Source organism: Vigna unguiculata, chromosome 2 (genome assembly GCF_037176805.1).
Source record: "Vigna unguiculata cultivar grain cowpea cultivar isolate G323 ecotype 2 chromosome 2, ASM3717680v1, whole genome shotgun sequence".
In the NCBI taxonomy this organism is placed as follows: Eukaryota; Viridiplantae; Streptophyta; class Magnoliopsida; order Fabales; family Fabaceae; genus Vigna; species Vigna unguiculata.
In genome coordinates, this window is record NC_140793.1 from 36203366 (window position 1) to 36223781 (window position 20416).

The 20416-nt window shown below is 33.0% G+C and overlaps 2 protein-coding genes across 2 annotated transcripts; both read right to left on the minus strand.

Annotated features, from left to right (window-relative positions):
• Positions 1–1004: 1004 nt before the first annotated feature.
• Positions 1005–15290, minus strand: LOC114173388 (protein EXPORTIN 1A-like). The gene is made up of 32 exons (XM_028057750.2): positions 15002–15290; positions 14441–14557; positions 12642–12734; positions 12450–12521; positions 12099–12206; positions 11948–12030; positions 11272–11410; positions 11128–11196; positions 10976–11050; positions 10782–10844; positions 10658–10702; positions 10276–10383; positions 9995–10096; positions 9242–9436; positions 9054–9113; positions 8491–8601; positions 7164–7261; positions 6968–7076; positions 6205–6270; positions 6022–6120; positions 5850–5930; positions 5668–5757; positions 4396–4481; positions 4186–4266; positions 3926–4108; positions 3706–3772; positions 3291–3401; positions 2910–3017; positions 2313–2450; positions 2090–2227; positions 1912–2016; positions 1005–1579 (listed from the first exon to the last, which is right to left on the minus strand). The coding sequence occupies exons 1-32, from the start codon at positions 15098–15100 to the stop codon at positions 1457–1459; spliced, it is 3222 nt and encodes a 1073-aa protein (XP_027913551.2). The 5' UTR covers positions 15101–15290; the 3' UTR covers positions 1005–1456.
• Positions 15291–18555: 3265 nt separating this feature from the next.
• On the minus strand, positions 18556–20019 carry LOC114173397 (chalcone synthase 17). The gene is made up of 2 exons (XM_028057764.2): positions 19748–20019; positions 18556–19666 (listed from the first exon to the last, which is right to left on the minus strand). The coding sequence occupies exons 1-2, from the start codon at positions 19923–19925 to the stop codon at positions 18675–18677; spliced, it is 1170 nt and encodes a 389-aa protein (XP_027913565.2). The 5' UTR covers positions 19926–20019; the 3' UTR covers positions 18556–18674.
• Between the last annotated feature and the right edge of the window lie 397 nt (positions 20020–20416).

The following is a 20416-nucleotide window of genomic DNA, read 5'->3' on the forward strand; positions in this document are numbered from 1 at the left end:
CGAATTTGGATCGAGTTAGGTTAAACTTTTTTACAAATTTTAATATAGGTTAATTTTTGACCCGACTCATTTAAAACCCAGCTCACATGAGTTGAACCGTTATAAGCCGGATTGACTCACAAACATGCAGATAAAAGGATCGCATTTAAGTTGAATTTTACATTTAAGTCATGTTAGGTTGCTTTTTTATCCAACATATAAATAATTTGTATTTTTTTTATTTTGGTTTGTTTTTGAACTGTATTAAAATTTATTTAGATTTTAATTAGAATTACAATTTAATTTTGACAGAAAAAAAAATATTTTTTTAATTAAATGAACTCGTTAACCAACCCATTTAACACATTAACCCATAGTAGGCCAGACCAAGTTCAAATTTTTTTAACTCGCTAAAAAGTGAATTAGGTTGGATTGACTCGATGAATCGAGCCGAATAAAGTCGAATTACCCATTTTGACAACTATAATGAAAATGATAGTAAGTGATGTGCAATATAGTTAATAGTTAATTACTTACAATGTAGAATATGCACCACAATGTAAATGAGAATAATGTAATGAATCATGTATATGATATAAGATTATATTTAAAACAAGATACGCTGTGGTGAAATGTTAAAAGGTTTTACATCTAATTTAATGACATGAATAAATCACTTGCTACGATAACCTTGTGAAACAAGTACATTAAAGCAAATATTTTATTAGATTGTCGACTAATTAAACCAAAATTTTTTAAAGCCGTACAATCTGATCAGATGACTGGTGGTGGCGCTCAGCAAATGCCACTAACAATGGCTGTACAGAAAATGACACACGACTCTCACAACTAAAGGTGTAACAAAACAAACATGATCCTCATCTCTACATGCGAAACTATTGAAACCACCCTATTCCCCAACAATTCAAGTCACAAGCAAAGACTAGACATTGGAGGTACACTAAGTTTTTCGTTCAATTTGAAGGACGGGGTCAAGTGATCTATAATAATAATAAGAATAAGAATAACACCAGGAAAATGAAAACCATATATTAATGCAATCATGGTTACATCAATTCCCCTAAACTAATAGGTGGAAAAGAAAACAAAATATCCAACCACAAGGACTGTTCTGCACAAATAGTCAGAGGTTACGTGACACCTAAGGAGTGATCATTACTAAAAAAAAAATTGACTCATCCATCCTGCGATTCTACGGAAAGCTGCCTTGATAAATCCCTCCCGTATGACTACTATATATCCTAAATTAGCAACTGCATACTCTAACACTTACCCAGACAGGGAAGTAGCCAAACCTCTGAAACCAGGAACCAGTCCCAACACGATGCATTGGGAAAAGCAGAGAACAAGATTTTTGAGAGCAAAATGCTACATGTGTTCTCAAACCGTCCGGTATTTGATTGAATCAAGGCGAATGCCGGTGTGATGTGTTAACTTCTATATTGTATATAACCTACTACGAGTCAACCATTTCATCTTGCAACTCGCTCGGGGCAACAAGTCCTGGAATAGAAAGCATTCTTTGTCGTTCCCTATGTCTCTGAGCTGCAGCCTCTTCAGCATAGAGATCTTTGTTATCCTGCGGTAGAGAGAACAATTAACAAACCTGACCAGTTGCACAAATACACTAAGAACATAAGTCTAACACAAAACGATACACTTGTAGCGTCCAATAATCTAAGTGAAGCAAACCAAAACATCAACCAGCCAGGATACATAGAACTACATTAAGGAATTAGAATACCAGGCATGTTACGAAATCAATGGAATTACGTATTTAAGAGACTGGACCGACTTCGTTTAGCAAAAAAATGATGCAGTAGTCAATATTATATTGGCAAAAGTTCAAACTTCCCAATTGTGGCGATGGTGAAATGAGGCAAAAACATACAGTACTGTATAAAGAATTACCTGAGCTGAAAATTCTTTTGACTGTACAAGAAAATCTCGAATGTGAGTTTTAAATATCGCAAGGTCATTTGTTGACTCAAAAAGTCCATTAACAAATTGAGTAACCTGCAAATTTCCAGCAATTAGTCTTCTATTCGCAAATGGGTTTGTTTATAACATTAGTTTTCTCCTCGATTACCTCTGAAGCAGTCATGTTCCGAAATGAAGTGCTTAAAAGTTTTATTGTGAACTCACGTACAAAAGCTGCATTACTTGGGTAAGGATAGGCATTTGTAGAAGCATCCCAAAGAGGCTCAGTTAAGGAGCCAGAGTCAGCCTGATAAATGCCAACTCTTTCATTATAGCAAATTTTCACTGACTAATGAAACAAAAATAAAAAAAGATATGATTTGAAACTGTACCAGACAGAACAAATGTTGAAGCACCAAGACATGTAATTTGAACCCAGGCTTATGAAAAGTGTCTGTCAAGACAGCAAATATCTCTTGCTCAATTGTCAAAAAGTACGTCCGATAAAACTGATTACAGAACTCTGATGCCTGTTTAATAGAGAAAAACGAGGGAAATCTTGAGGGAGGATCAGAATCATCCAGAACAGGAAAGTGATAGACAATAACAAACAAGAAAAACTATGGAAAATAAAAGGCCGGGTTGTTTGTGCTCATTTAGAACAGTGTTTCTTTATTAAAATATGTAAGGTTCTACTTCTTTAGGTCCAATTTATTTAATGAACAGTTTTCAGGCTTTCTTAACAAGGAAATTTGGGCCAGTTTGTTTAGCTTAAAACAAGCAGGAGTTTGCCTATTTCATTAAACATACACTAACTTTTATTTATTTTTTTAAAATAAGCACTACGAAACAGCCCTTCATCTTCTTCTGAAATAAGTTATTTTCCTTAAAATTGCTTATTGTAGAAATCTGTATTTAAAGTATAAATAAATTGTTTCACAGCTTTGGAAATGAAGTGAGATATGGATTAAATAATATACAAAGATCACCTGAAACTTCTTCAGCATCTCAAACAACAGGTTTAGCCCAGTCTCAGCAATATTCCTTTCTGTATGCCGAAATGCCCATATTATTGAATCCATAACAAGCCTCAGTTGCTGAAACAAATTACAAACATCAGACTACAAAAAATAAATTAGGAAAAACAGTTACTGTCAACTTTAGATAAAATCAAATAATCCGCCACACAATTTTTAGCATAGACAAAGTGCTTTGAAAGAAACACAACAAGCATCAGTTGCTGAAACAGATTACAAATATTAGACTACAAAAATAAATTAGGAAGAACAGTCACTGTCTACATGGACAAAACCAAATAAACTGCCACACAATTGTTTGGCGTAAGCAAAGTGCTAGGTAAGAAACACCACCTGACTAGACAAGCAGAACAAAGCAGGGAAGCAGTGAGTAGCTATGGCACGCAGTAATGAGAAGAACTTTAGCCGATGCTCTGGGTAGTCTTCAAAATTCTTTGTAATCATCTGTGTACCAGAATAAAAGAATAATTGCAAATATTGATATTTAGGTGCAGATATCCAATAATTATACACCATCATAATTGATAGAATATAACAGATAATGAATAAAAACAGAACTTCTAAGCAATGTCAAACCAGTTTCATCAAATGTAAGCATAGGTTATCAACAACCACATACCAGAAAAAAGGCCATTCAACTAGGGAAAATAAATGTTGGTTGGCCATGCTGGAAGTCAATTTAAGGGCATTATGATAAACTATTGGAGTGTACAATGCAGTTACCTAGACAAATAACCTAGACAATTACCTCCAGTGTGCACTGGAAAACAGCTTCAAATATGCGAGGGACATCTTCAACCATTGCAGCTTTATATCTGCAGAGAATACGAGCAATCTTAGCTTATTCTCCTTCTACAAGCTTATTTTGGTTGAGGTGAACACTATTAGATAATAAAAGAATATAAACGTAGAATTTTGAGTGTTCACGCTCAATTAATTAACAAATAAAGAGAGAAGAATTGACACACTTGTTTACAATCGTGGCAAAAAGTGACAAGACCTCTGATTCCCTTGCATCAGGCACATTCCTAGCATAATCTCCAAGAACAGGATCCATCATTGGTGGTACAAAATGTTTTGCAATTTGTGGTTGATCCTCAGCCTTGTCCAAGAATGTATCAACCAGTTTAAGTGTTTCTCTCTTAACCGAACTGCATCAATAACAACACTATCAAGGTTAACAGCAATCTGGTTACTACAAAATCAATGTTATATTAACCAAACCCACCGTAGAAGTTTCACATAGGATGTTCTAGAAGCAAAAGGTCCACCCTCTGCAATACTTTTCGATATAAGCTCGCTATACATTCTGTTGCAGGTAAAAAATATATTAGTCATTATTAATGGGAGGATAAAAGAATATAATCTGTATATTTGTAGCATAAAACAAAAATCCATGTCAAAATAATATAAAGACATTTCAGTCAACAGAACATACCGGTACACGTTCAACATGTCCAAAAAAATCAATGTGATCTGTGGTAGGAAATATGTTCCTAGAGAAGATGCAACACTTGTATTTGTCTGCAATTAGAAGAAGCGTAAAGCACAAGGAGAAAACTAAACAAACGCTACAAACCATGACACAGATATTAATGGTTAGATATGTAATATATAACCATGCACGTGTCTTTGCCTAACAGGTTGAGCCATTTGGAATAATTGGTTCATGATACGACATTGGAAGTCTACAATACACCACCAAGTGGTCAAGAGTTCGTTCCTTGCATCCCCATTCTTGAAATAAAAAATTTAATTTTAACAAAAGGTAAGAAAGTCAGTGCATTGGCCACGCTCAAATGATAAGACCCAAAAGGCTTATGCTTTTATGAAGTACATATATGTATGTTAGAGAAGTAACATAAACCATTACTGGTTCATGATACGATATTTGAAGTCTACATTACACTACCAAGTGGTCAAGAGTTTATTCCTTGCATCCCCATATATGAAGTAAAAAAATTGAATTTTAACAGAAGGTAAGAAAGCACGTGTGCATTGACCACGGTCAAATAATAAGACCGGAAATGCTTATGCTTTTATGAACGTACAAGCATGTTAGAGAAGTAACATAAACCATTGATGTGGATCCACCAAACAGCTATATGTCTAACAATTACACATCAACCCTTGGTAGAAACTTAAGAAAAGATAAGGTGTTAAAACCCTGGCTAATTATCAAATAACTAGCAAGGTACAACATTATATTATAATGACTCCTATCATATGCTCAGTACCAAAGTCATTAGATGTATTTTGTTATGAAAGTTTATTCAGAAGGAAGGTTTCCCTATTTCCAGGTAAGGTTAATCCACAAGTTTCACCAAAGGCTTATGGCTGTACTTCTAATAAGCTATTCATGAAGGTCCACCAGCAGCAGGAATTAAACCAAAATTCTTATGTTCAACTGCCAATAATGCACACATGAAGAGTACAGAATACAAAAATTTCTATTAAGATCATTTACTAATAATGGAATAAACAAAATGTACGATACGAAGAAATAATTCATCCCTCAACAAAGAACAAAGACTTGTGTAGGAAATTCTAAATTTGGAAATAAAAGATCAAACAATAAATTAATCAAAGAACTTATTTTCAGATGACTAGAAAGAACAAATTAATTTCCACTTCAAAAGCCATCAAGTATGCGATGTGAAATTCTCAGGAAATATAAAGTAGAATAAACAAAATTACCACATAGTTATACCTGTAATATATTAAGAACATTTCGGATCACATCTTGATCCTTCAGAAAATCAACATTTTGGTGTGCCTTCCCAATAATCTCCATCCACCTCTGCCGAAGAATGAGTAGGATGAGAATTCGTGCATGTAAATAACATTAAAAAGATAAAGGAAATAATGTGGCTTCTTAATCAAACAGATAACCTGATTCGGTAGCACCATCAACTTTTGAAGATATTCATCTCTCTTCTGGACATCAGACTCTGCTTGAATCATGTAAGCAACCTACAACATTTAATATCAATTAAAAATATACACATGAAAATATAAGCATATCACTTAAGATTATCAGTCAACTTAAGAGAAAAATGGATACAGATTCATAGAACGAGTGTATTTGATGGGGTTCAAGATCCGCAATTGTATTTGGAAGAGTAGTAAGAAGTTCAGAAACAAAGGGCCCATTTTCTCCAACCTGACATAACAACAAACATGATTATTAGTATTATTATTATATGTAGAAATGGAATATACTTGCTTTTGGGAGATAAAATGTTACCTGGGTGGTAACAAATTTACGCTTGCACTTCTGAACTATTTTCAAAAATGTATCGCAGGCCATATCCTAAAATAAGTTAAACATGAACAAAATTATGCAAAATGAATTTTGAACGGAAAAAATAATATACATGTAAAATAATGTTTTAATCATTGAAGAATGCCACAGTATTTAAATTAAATTTTAGTACTCCATTGGAATAAACTACTAGTTCAAAAGAAAAATGAAATAAGTTAGCTGTAGGTAAAAACACAAACAAGACATATAAGATCAGAATAATCAAATCACACATCGAGTTAAATACACCACTAATATAATCAAATTTTAAAAGAAAAAAGAGAATAGGAACTAAATTGGAATATTAAAACTAAAGAATCTAATACTGATTTTTTAAGAAAACATACAATTTATTCTTGGATGGTTTATATAGGTTACTGACTGTAGTGTTAAGAGTTTAGGATAGACTTTTAGGGGCATCATATTAAAGTATTAATATTAAATATGTTTGTAATAGGGGTTTATGACTCTGTAAAGCAAATTCTGTTTTATTGTAATCTGTGTGATTTAATATTTCTCTTCTTCCGACTCCAAGACATCAATTGATGTATAAATTTCAATTTTAAGTTATTTGACATAAACAAAGCTCCTAACATAAGAAAGACAAGCACAACCAAGGTTTATTCCAAACAAGTCATGCAAATATCATCAGAGACGACAGTCATCTGACATCTGACAGAAAACATAGAAAAACGAAAATCAAAACCTGAACTCCAGGATGTGTCTCATGCATAAACTCAAATAACTTATTAACAACAGTTTTAAGAAACTTCCAATGAGCTCTTAAAAACCGTGGATACTGCCCAACTACATACCTGTCAGAAGAAGAAACTGCATATTATTCAACAAAGGAAATGCATCATTAAAAACAAAGAGCAAATGAATATACAAAAATCACTTACATGATATTACTAGCAATAACGGCTTTGTTATCTTTTCCTTTTGTGATTTCACATAGGTTTAATAAATCACGAATGACCATAACCAAAAATCTGTTTTCCTGCCACAGAACCAAGATGTGAGTTTTAACTTATTTTTTCTAGAAATAACACAACCAATAAAAGAGTCCACAAGAAAAAACAAAGATATTTGCTATGATACATAGTAATCTAGCCTATTGGGCCTGCGCATTGTAATGGTCAGAGTACCTGCGCAGGAGCCAATTCTCCTAGACTAGAAAATTCAGCTGGCTGCTAGCCTAATCAGCAAGATACAAGTACTAGGACTCAGTTGAGTTTTAGTTAGCTGTCACATCTGTTTGCAACTGTACTGTAAATATCAATATCTGTAATTTTCTAATTTCATATCAGAATAAAAACGATAATCTAGGAATTATTTCTCAGTCAAATTATTCACACCATGAATACAACTAACATTACTCGGTTGGAAAATCCTGTTATACATGCATCAATTAAAAAAATAAAAATAAAAGAACAAAGTAAAGCAACATTGAGGATGAAAATATATTTATAATTAGGATATAGCAGTTTAGATTTGATGTTGATATGTACCAACAATTGGGCTTAAATGGCTCTAGCCCTGTAACCATGTTTGTTAAACTCATAAACTCGAGTGAAGAAGCAAGCCAGCAAGTTGAACTCAATTGTAATTTCCTTGCCTCCAATGACCTTATTACAACAAAGATTTACCATGACTCAAATGATTTGAAGAAATTAACTCCTTTTTTAAATGTTTTAACTTAAATATCTTGCTTTCATGAATTTATAAATAATTGGGTTATAATTGTAGTTTTACGTTTAATTAGTTTAGTTATTGTGATTTGCTATTTTAGTACATTGTTTGAATTATTGTTGTGTTAAGTATCATGTTAAGCCTATATGTATGTCATCAACAAGTTTTTAAGTAATATTCTTTTTCGATTATGTAAGAAAACTCCCAAGAATTTCCACGCAAACTTCGCTAGACAAATTTAGGAAAGCTACACAAGTTTGTGTAAACGCTATAGGGTTGTAGTCATCAACATTGACTTGGGGCTCTGCCATGCATCTTTGCCAGCATTGCATTTCACCCAGAACCCTTTCTCCCAGTCCCACATCTCTGTTTCCTCTCTATGAAGAGCAGTTCTGGTCTCATTATGTGCCCTATTTCTCATGCTTACCATATTTATAAAATAAATATTAAAAATTTGAACTGAATTTATTAATATATTAGTAGGATCACATCTTAACAACAGTCGGCAGAACAATGTTATTGGGTTGTTCACAATACCTGCTCTTCCATCATGGAACCAGATATAGATCCTATCGCCCAGCACAGTGTGTTCAAATTGTTCCACGTCCAGTCCTCACCACTAAGTTGTTTACTTAACTTCCTCAACATCTGCACATGATTATATAAAAGTCCACTACATCAAGTTCTGATATTTGTATAGGGACAAAAATGCATCAATTTCTCAATTGCAAGTCAGTATATGAAAATAACATATCCATACAACATTGATAAATCCTTGGGTTAATGAAGCACAGCTTTTTTTGCGCATGTACAATCGCATCATCAAAGTTTAAATCTAACACCTCATGCAAACTGCCCAAACCCCCACAACTAGGGCGACCTTAATGGGTTTTAAAGTTGAACTTATTAATATTATCTTTGAACAAACACCAAATATAAATTGCATCCTAGTTTCTACCCCTGGATGAAAAGAAAAACCAGTTCATATTTGGAAATTACAAAAAAATACAAACTTCCCAATAATAAATTTGAAATAAAAGCCCAAGATTGATTTTTTATCTCCCTTCAAAACCAAGATCACCGAATTGTAATTCACATACCTGCTTTTCAGTATCATCATGGTCAAGATGTGACAAGTAAATAAGAGTCTCCCTCATAATCTGTATAATTGATTGAACTTTGACTAATCAGAATATGATGACAGAAATCTCTCAAATTTATTCTTTAATCATCCAATAAAGTACAATATTCATTCGTAAACAGCTTCAGACATTTTCAGTATTATTACCTTGTATTGGACAAGAACAGCATTGTCTTTCATTGTTTCCCGCACTATATTCCCATTTTCATCTTCAACTATGAGAACCTCCTCTGGTTTCGCCATACGACAGATCATAAGCATTCTTAACTTTGACATGGGACCAGCATAAAGTTGCCGGCGCTGAAGAAGCTGTGAACCAATGCCGTCAACCATACCAGGCACCTGCTTGCCATTGAGAAAAATATAATCATGACCTTAGCCATTCTTAGAATGATGAAAACAGTATATATGATCAATGATAGGCATATGGAAAATAATGGAAATTTAAAGTTGAACAAAAATACACATTTGAAAATGTTATAAAGATTGACAACATATTAATTGAAAACCATTTCAGACAATGTATATTCCAAAATAATGATTTTTAGGGTTAAACCAACTGATCCAAACTATATCTTGTAAATAAATATCTTAGATCTCAGAACACAAACTATTAATAGGAATACCCTATGTTAGTGCACTGAAGAAAAAACACAAACAATAACTGAAGAAAGAGAAAGTAAGGAGAAAATTTTCCATAGTTATTTATTACACCTAAGTTTACCAGATTTGATTTTATTCATTAGATTGCAATTACAGCATTGTACTTTATTAGCTCATTAACAAGTTATATATATATATATATATTGAAGTACCAAACACAACAAACATATTTTAAAAATGCCAGCTCTTGTTTCGAACAATCAAGATCAAGGTATGAGAAAAATTAAGAGACAACACCTGAAGTCCAATCATGCTTGCTGCTGTTGCTGCAGAGTTCTCCAAACCATGGTGTGGCTCAAATAATTCTGCAACCAAGACATTCCAGTAGTCCAGACAGACCTGATATTTTTTGGAAAACAAGTACACATAAAATAAAATTCTTGTACATTTCAGAACACTAAGTTAGGACACTTCCAATGGTGGGGACCAAAAGTGGTGTATAAGGTTGAGAACGAAAAAAAAATTGAGCAATCACAACATAATCATTCATAGTGAAGACATAAATGTTATCATCATACCTTAAAAACCTCAGTATCATCCACATATGAGATATTGATGAGATATTCAAGACCCAAAAGCAAAGCAGATATATTCTCTTGAGTGGACTCCAGAATTCGAATATGAACCTGCATAAGCAGAAGGGTATCACCACACAACTATTCTTGTTAATAAAGACCTGAACACTCATCAAACAAACAAAAAATCAATAAGTGAAATATACATAGAAAGAAAAAATAGGAGGAAGAGTTGACATACAAAAGCAAAAAGAAAAACAAAGAAAACTTTGGCACAACAGTTCATGATACCGTAGTACATTCTTTCACCGGGTCACATTACATTTCATTAATATAAACCTTCCTTGTAATCAAAGAAAACATAAAACTGAAAAAATAAACTTGCCTTGAAAAATGATGTGAAGAACAGTGCCACATTTTGTATAAATGCCTAAACAGAGGAGAAACTTGTCAGATAGATGCTTCACAAGTAATTTAGTAGTAAATCAGGCTAGCTTACGGAGACTTACTTGCTCTTCACTTGAACCATGTGCATATGCCTCAGGTATATTAGTAGTGGGCGGAAGTATGCTCTGCATGAAACAAAACAATATCCCAGAATCAACCAAAGAAACTATCACATGATCAACAAAATAGATACAGGAATATGATGAAGCAAATAGGCAAATAAAACGTGAAACAGAAAATTATTATTTAAACACACCTGCAACTGAACCATGAATATGTTGTACATCTTAATATGAGCATCAAAGTAATTCCGAAACTGAAGGGCTGCAACCTGTGAATATTAAAAGATAGTGATTTCATCTTGAAAGTTCCAGTTACAATGTTATACACATAGAGGATGGAGCATACCTCGGTTAAGCATTGCAATGTCAGGTTCTGATAAGCAGGAATTGGGAAAAATTTTAGCAGTTTCTCAAGCTGTAATGAACAAACAACCAAGAGATTTCAGAATTACTCAATTGCAGTGCTACTTAAGCAGAAAACTGCACCTACCAATGGTGATTCAAATATATAGCCCAAAGGAATCCATGATAAGAAGGCATGCAATGTAGACAGTGTTGCACATATGAGCTCAGTTCTTTGGGACGCTGATAACACATATAAGCACAACTCATGTATGAGCTGAAATTCACTGCAAACAGCACGTATAATTCTTAGCATTATGTAAGTACTCCTTCCTTAATAACTAAAATGAGCTGGAGCCAGAAAATCAAGAGTGTAAAAAAATAGATAATCAATGTCCAGCATTGAGAAATTAGTTCCACCAATAATCTAACACAAAAGAGAATGCCATCCCCTGTTACCTTTCCTGATAAATGTATTTGTGCAATTTATTCTTCATAGTTTACCTCTCAGTATGTCAGTTATAATTTTGTAACTATAAGACAACTACACTCTATAATGTAAGCTTTGGCTCTATATATATTTTCAGCAACAGAAGCTTATCTCTCTACACATTTCAATAAAAATTTCACTTTATTTTGTATTTTCTAAGCATTTCAATTCAGAATTCTCTATTTTAATTAATTTATTATCCCTTCTGTTTGACAGGGCCTATCAGAGAACAAGAAAAAATGCTATATCACCAAAGTACAAGAAAGAGAAATGTAATAGAAAAAAAAAAAGTCGTGGTGTAAGATTTCCTATAAACAAAGTCAATCACTATTACCTATTCAATGATTGTTTAAGCTCTTTTATCTTCTGCTGAGTCATCTCTCCTCTTGAAAAATCAAAAACCTCTTCACTCAAGAGCTGAAAGAACATTTTGCAGTGTTACTCATTGACTAAAGGAACATTCTTTATGAGAAAAGTGAACATACCTTCAATATTGCCATACAATTCTCGCAAATTGTTTCACTTGTTTTAGCTGCTGAAACAAGGTCCGGAATGAAGCTTCTCCATCTCACTGGCCATTCATGCTTCAAAATCTGTGCATGTAGGATTTATTTGAGAAAAACATTCATATGTAGTTAATCAATCAGAAAAAGAATTTAATCAAACATTGCAACAGAATTATTAAGTGAAAGGTAAAAGAAACCAACACATCCATTAGAAAAACAGAGGAAAACTATAGAAAATGAATAAATTTTATCTAGAAAAATAAACTGTGCAGAGTATAACTGGATGAGAATAACATAAATGACCAATTGAGCAATATGACATAGGTATACCTGAACTAAAATAATATTGAGTTTGTTGACATACAATCGCTCTGTTCGAAATGACACTTCATTGCGAGATAGCTAAACAAAAAAGGGTCAGTAAAGAAGAGAAAAGATACAAAAAGAGACTAAAAGCATACAAATCAACACAACAAGTGTCACTAGCTATGGTCTCTGCATTTTACAAGATGTCGCTCATACCTGTACAATAACATCAGAGATAAAATTTTTCATTCCGTCTCGCTGCTCAGCAGGCAATGCATTCCATCTATATTTAATTACACCTTCTAGAACCTGTATATACAATAGAACTATAGTAACAAAGTGGAGAATCTGTTTGATAACTAATAATGTTGCTTCCATGAAACTTAACTCTATAAACCAGTTGAGTGCAGAAGTCAGGGAAAATAAACAGTGTAAAAATACACACATAATACACAAGTAAAAGAGTCAATAATTCCATCAACAAAACAACACCAAAATTGTATGGGGTTAACATTTCAGCAAATATAGTAATTAGACCTCTAGGAAAGTAATTTTGGCTTGAAATACTTCCACTCAAATATTAATTAGCTATGACTGAAACAAAACAATTATGTCCTTTAAAATAAGCATACTTCCAACTTCGATTATCACTAATAAAGATTCAATCTAGCACATACACCTTGATCCATACAAGAAAACATTATCTTCCTTACAGACTATAATTGATGGTAAAGGGCCTAGTTAAAAGTTACATGTATAATTGATAGTCGTAGGTTTTTAGCACGGGTTCCAGAATGGCATTTGAAGCTAAAGCTATAAATCCCAAAGGGTGGAATGGAAGGGCTGACCCTAAAATGCCGTTACATTAAAGATTATAGAAAGATAAGTAATTTCTTATATATAAATAAATGTATAAAAAAGGTCCAAAACTAGAGATATATAAAGAACCCACAGTCATAAATCATAATTCACAAACACAATCACCATAAATCTAAGGACTAACTAACTAGGCAATAGCAACGGAAGTCAAAGAAGTCAAGGGGTTTAACATTTTGACACATAAGTTGATGGAATCAATTGAAAAATAAAAAGGGGAAGATGATGCCATTACAGAAGAAAACATAGAGGGGTTGTGAATTTTGAAAAGCTCAAGAAAAGGGACAAAAAGAGGTAATGGGAGATGTAAACTGTGAAGGTATGTGTACAAACTACACCAAAAAAAACAAAAAGAACAGAGGCGTGAATGTACTTAATTGAGAACAGTCTGAAGGGTGACTGAAAACAATGGTTAAGAATACTAGCAGCCAACAAAGAACAATTTTGAAACAGTGTCTCAGAATATGCCAAACTTGGCCAGAAACTACACCAGCAAGTAGGTTTGGGTCAAAGTTCAGAGCAGACTTAACATAGATAAACTTTTCAAGTGTTTTTGCACGAATCATCAAAACAAAGTTTCTCAACCCATATTGCCAAAGGAAATCTCCAACTGTCAACAAAAAATGGAGTTGCTTAACTCCTTTTTGCTGGACCATATTATGCCATGACAACATTAAAAATTTTAATAACTTTTCACTTCAACCCAACAACTATTAAAAACGAGGCATGGGGTTTTTTAGGAGTCTGAGAGTTGTCTTTGGAATGTTATGCAGAAAATATTTACAAATTTAAATGAAAGAAAAGCTAATGAAATATTAAGTTCAATGAACAACATTGTCCCTGCATGTAACTTTTTAAGCAACATTAATTCTAGATGTTTTAATCAAGTATGCCAGTGTATCGGATACCTCAATTACACAAATGTAGTAAGTCCTGAACATTCATTTGGGCATTGTGGTATAATTTAAGGTACTGTCTCCTGGAATTTAATTGCAGAACAACTCCGCCAACTCCATGAAATTGTATAATGATCTAAAAGTATGATTCGCTGTACAGGACAAACAGTTTTACGTCTTACAAATGAAAAATAAACAACATTAGCTATTTACCCCACATTACCGATCATCAAACAAACTAACCTGTAAGGCAAAGAACTTTGTATTTAGGCTTTGAGTGTTCTGTAAAATATGCATCACTTGGAGCCACGTATCAGGATTATTTTGCAAATCCCGCAAAATCTGGTCAGCAGCAGTTCTCTGCATTATTATAAAGAATCATTACTCAATAATCCAAAAAGTAGGTATAAACAAGCAGAAAAAAAAAATGACAAGTTTCAAAAATTGACAATGCTACCAAGAATTCTATTCCCGAAGTCCACCTTAGTGAACCAAGTCAGTGCCTCGAAAAAGAGTATTTACGAGATGCCAAAGCAATTTAATAGTGAATGATTAAAAATAATAACTCCGTCTAAAAATAAACCCTAAACGCGTAAGCGAGTTCTGTACGGCAACACTGTTCTCACTCATTGGGAGACACGGAGAGACAATGAAAACTAAAAGTATGGAGAAGCCAAACTGTGAGTGAAGATGAGAAGAGAATGTCACAGTGAAGCAAGAAAGAGGCAAATTAGAGAAAATGTTGAATACTGGAGACGCAAGGGAAAGAGAAAGAGTGACGAAAAGAAAGAAGAAGCCTGTGACCTGTTCCTTGGATCCGGTGCCATAGAAGGCAGCGACAGTGGCATCGAGTAAAGGCACATCAATAGGTTGGGACAAATCCCTGAGCTTCTCCGCGGCCATGGAGTGTGAGCGATAAACCCTAGAATCTATACGAGAAGGAAGAGGAAGAAGAGAGAAAATATTGCTGTAAAAGATTTGATTTGAGGAAGGAAAAAGAGGGAGTTAGGGAGGGAGAGGGAATTTGGACTTGGTACGTTATATATTGAGAGAGAACTCATATGACAGCTTGAATTTGAAGCAGAGTTGGAAATTTGGGGAATTTTTTTATTATTAATTATTATCTTTCTGTCGTCTTCTGTTACTGTATTTAGTTGCCACCTGTTTTTTTTTTATTATTATTAAGATAAATATAAGTTTTGTTGCGAACTTCCATTTAATGGAACTTTAAATAATGTCATTTTATATTATTCTTAAATATTAATAAAGTTTTAACTTTTTCTAAATTATAAAATTTAAACAAAAATTAAATTACATAACAATTTATTTTTTTTTTTCAAATTAGCACGACACCGTCTTCGAAATGTCTTATATTTGTATTTATTTATATGTATAAGATGAAAAAAAAATTGATATAGATAATTATTTTAGTTATTGTTTTATTAAATTAAATATTATTGAAGTATATAATATTTAATTATGTTATGTTAAAAATATTCATTTTATTTTAAGTACAAATGCATGAGTGATGAATGATAAATAACTTATTATTATATGATAATTTAATAACAATAATAATAGACATATTTCTTATAACAAATTAAAACTATTATTAAAAATTTACATAAAATATCTTATTTTAACATTAACAAAAGAATTTATATATAGTTACTTATCTAGTTATGTTATACAAATTTACGGTGGCTATTTTTAACAAATTATTAATGATATATATTAATTATGCAAAAATTACAAATTACAATTTGTAATTAAAATGATTATTAATTTCAAATAGTACAAAAGTGTGCTATTTAAAGATGTGAATTATTTTTGTGACATCTTTTAAAATAGAATAAATATTCTGAAATTAAATATTACATAATTATAATATAAAATAAAACATCAGACCAAAAAGTATGAAAATGCATTATTGATATACTTATCCATAAGTATATTAAGGGGAAATTTAGACACAACACGATGTCATCAAAACAAAATTAAAATGGAATCAGGGGTGAGTTACTGCTACTCTTGCTTAGGCGAGAGTTAGAGTTACTCACTTGAGCGAGATCGGTAGGTTTTTCACCTGTTCGCACATGCAACGCCTGTTCAACTAGAAATACTCAACCATACAACCATACTAATTCATGCAACCATCCACATCAATCAAGCACCAGAAACACAAAAATAGCTTAAAAGTCCTAAACCTAGCTTCTCTTACCTGGAAAAGAGGACCAAAGAGAAAGAGAGTCCTAACAGAAACTCACCACAGCTCAACGACAGCTTAAGAAGCTGAAACAAATACATACAAGTACGAAAAGAACTTAGACTTGGTGGAGATTAGGGCATGGCTAGAGCATAAGAGCTGAAAACAAAAGGAAACAAGGGAAAGGATCAACTTACATGGGAAAATGAGCTCAGACAGCTCCGAACAAGGATGATTTGCTAACTCAGGGAGGCAAAAGTTGTGCCCTAGCAGAGTTGCTGCTCAAGAATTTGAGGGAGGGGAGGGATTTATTTTTAGAAAAAGAGACAAGTGAGAGTTTGGTAAGGCTGGAAAGGGTTTTAGGGGTCCCATAATGAGCTGACCCTGGGCCCTGTAAGAAGTCAGGCCCAAGCTCTCTCTTAAAACATAATTTAAATAAAAAGGGTATCACAATTTTCTCATACAAAACTTACCAAAATTTTACAATTTTATCTTTAAAATTACAAAAAAAAAAAACAACTTCAAATATACATAATGATTTAAACTCTAAATAATAATATGCATATAAATAATATTGTTAGAATTGACTATATATAAGAAAGGTTGATTAATGAATATAAAAGAAAATGAAAGGGTATTCATCAACAAAAAAAATTATAAAATTCATTTTTTGTTGTTAATTGCTTCTGTATAGTTTTAGACAATTAATATATTTATCATTACATGTTAAACAAGTAATCATTATATTGCTTCTTCAATCCTATTAAAATCAATCATATTTCATCCGAAATTTTAAGAATGAAGCAAACACAAGCAATTATATTGAGATAAAATTCGGTGTGTTAAAATAAAAGATTAGATTTTTTTTCTTAAATTTTAATATAAAATTAAAATTTGTCAATTGTTCAAAATTTTAAAATATTTTAATCTACAAACTTTACAAATAAATAAATAAATATAATAATTTAACTCGATTTTGTAAAATTCTCTTAATGTGTTAAACGCGTTTTCGTCTATATTACAACAGAAAAGTACTAGAGTGTACAAACATAAGGTTGATATCAAAATGGTCGAAATAGGACAGGAGTTATCAGCAATACAATGGCGACAAATTAAAAATTGCGACATGTTATAACTGTCTGACATTAATGCTCTACAGAAGATTTACCTACCTATGCAAATTTGTGTTTGTATTAATGTATTAATTCATTATATTACACAATTAATTACTGTCATGTCATGTCATATCAATCAAATTAATTATATAGCTTTTATTTATTTTCTTTTACTTTTTCACTCACATCTTCCAATTTAAAAATGTAGGAGGTGCAGAAGAAAATATGGAGTGTAGAATATAATTGAAAAGATAATAATTGGTAGGATGCATGTGCTGGACTTGAGCCAATTCTCTTAAGGCTTTTTCTTTTTGCATCTTCTTTATTACTATCTGCACCTTTATACTATTACAAAAATAGTAAATGTTTTTCTTGTTGCTTTCATTATCGTCGTGGTGCTGTAACTGTAGAGTGCAACTTTAACAGTTCCAAATACTTTTTTTTTTTGTCAATTTTATTATTAAGTGTGTTCCTCAGAAACTTGTGCTAAACAATTCATTATGGAGCTTAAAAAATAATTTAATAATAATCAAATAAAAAATATTCATTATCTTTTGGAAACCTTAAACTTACTCAAGAATTGGGTAGATAGATAGTTAGTATAATAACTACCGGTACCATTCATTTTTAGTGAAATAAGAAAATAATCTTAATATAACAATTTTAATTATACTATTTTCTTTTAATTCTATCTAATAAAAGATAAAATATTAATGCATATTTAATTAATTTTGAAGGAACATGCTTTTAAATTTAGTAAGTAAAAAACAAATGATAAGAAATTATTTTCAATTACACTTTCCTACTAACATTAATTTTTTTAACAAATATACATCTGAACAAGTCAAAACGCGAAAGAAATAACTTTCAACAAAATTACTATATTTAAAATTTAAAATTTAAAATTGTAATTTATTCTACTATATTAAAAAAAAAATGTGAGTACACTTGTTACGTTCTATAACTATTCATTCTTAATAAAAGTTATTTAAATATTATAAGTCAAGAAAAAAATAATAATCACAATGTATCATAAGTTATTAATTAGTCTCAAAAGCCCCGAACCATGTATTACTTTGATGTAAAATGCAACCTTCGAAAATTAATACATAATAATAATAATAATAACAACAATAAAATAATAGTTGGGACAATGTTATATTGCGACACTGTGAAGAACAACCGTCTCAATGGTAAGTCCAGGTCCAAAACCAAACAATACTCCCCATTCAAGTCCTTCACCTGTGGTTTTGAGTCCATTTTCAGCGGATTTCCTTCTCATCTCATCCAAGATAAAAAGCACACATGCACTTGACATGTTCCCGTAGTCACTAAGCACATCTCTAGTGGCCTTCATCTTTTCAGGTTTGAGACCCAACTTTTGCTCAACTTGGTCAAGAATTGCAGGCCCACCAGGGTGTGCAATCCAGAAGATGGAGTTGTAATCAGAGATGTTCAGTGGATCGAAGGCTTCAGAAAGTGCCTTCCCAATGTTCTTTGAAACAATCCCAGGAACATCTTTAAGGAGGTGAAAGGTAAGTCCAACTTCACGAAGGTGACCATCAATGGCACCATCACTGTCCGGTGCAATGGTCTGTGCAGTCCAAACAAGCTCAAACAATGGCTTCTCAATCTGTGGAATTGGGTCAGAACCAACAATAACTGCAGCTGCTCCATCGCCAAATAGTGCTTGTCCCACAAGACTATCTAGGTGGGTGTCACTTGGGCCCCGAAAGGTGACTGCAGTGATCTCAGAACACACGACAAGCACACGAGCACCCTTGTTGTTCTCAGCCAAATCCTTGGCCAATCGAAGAACCGTGCCTCCTGCAAAACACCCCTGTTGATACATCATGTACCTCTTGACATAGGGGCGAAGTCCGAGAAGTTTAGTGAGCTGGTAATCAGCACCAGGCATGTCGACACCACTGGTGGTGCAAAAGATCAAGTGTGTAATCTTTGATTTCGGTTGCCCCCACTCTTTTATGGCCTTCACTGCAGCCTCTTTCCCTAACTTTGGTACCTCTACCACGACTATGTCTTGCCTCGCATCCAAAGAAGGTGCCATGTAAGCACACATGTTGGGATTTTCCTTCAGGACCTCCTCCGTCACGTGCATGTATCTCTTCTTGATCATCGACTTGTCGCCTGGAACATCGTAAACCAATTATTAGCTTGATTCAACAACAAACATAACATAATAATCATGTGATTGATTCAAGAACTTACACATGCGTTGAAACTTCTCCTTAAGATCGGTCATATGCTCACTGTTTGTGATTCTAAAGTAATAGTCCGGATAAGTGCTTTGATCAACACAATTCGGTGGAGTTGCAGTTCCAATAGCAAGGATGGTTGCAGGGCCTTCCGCCTTTTGAGCCTGACGAATCTCAGACACACTCACCATCTTCCTTTTCGTTTAGAACTGATAATAGAAGTGGTTGATGATGTTGATGATGCTACTCAAACTTGGTTGCTGAAGTTGTGTGTTTGAAGATGTGAGAGGAGTTAGGTTTTTATATGTATGCAAGGGTGGATAGGAAGTGGGTAGATGAGCACCACGTGCCATCTTACGTCGCAAACATATATTTTCCACACTGTCTACCCTGTCTGCGTGATATAGTTTGAGGTATGAGTTTGGTGGCATATTTTTGAAGACCATCTCTACCCACATTTAACTCATTCATTCATTCTTAAATTTACTAACATGCATCTCTACCCTATCAAATTATTTTATTCATCTTTTTTGCGAGTTTCTAACTATTTGAGTCAAGCTTGGAAGCGTAGCAAAATAGTCTGCCACTTGCATTGGTAGGTGGAATGTTAAGTCGTATCAACGGCCACAACCAAATGAAATTAATATCTACGAGCAGCATTGCGCCACGTCAATTGGCATGT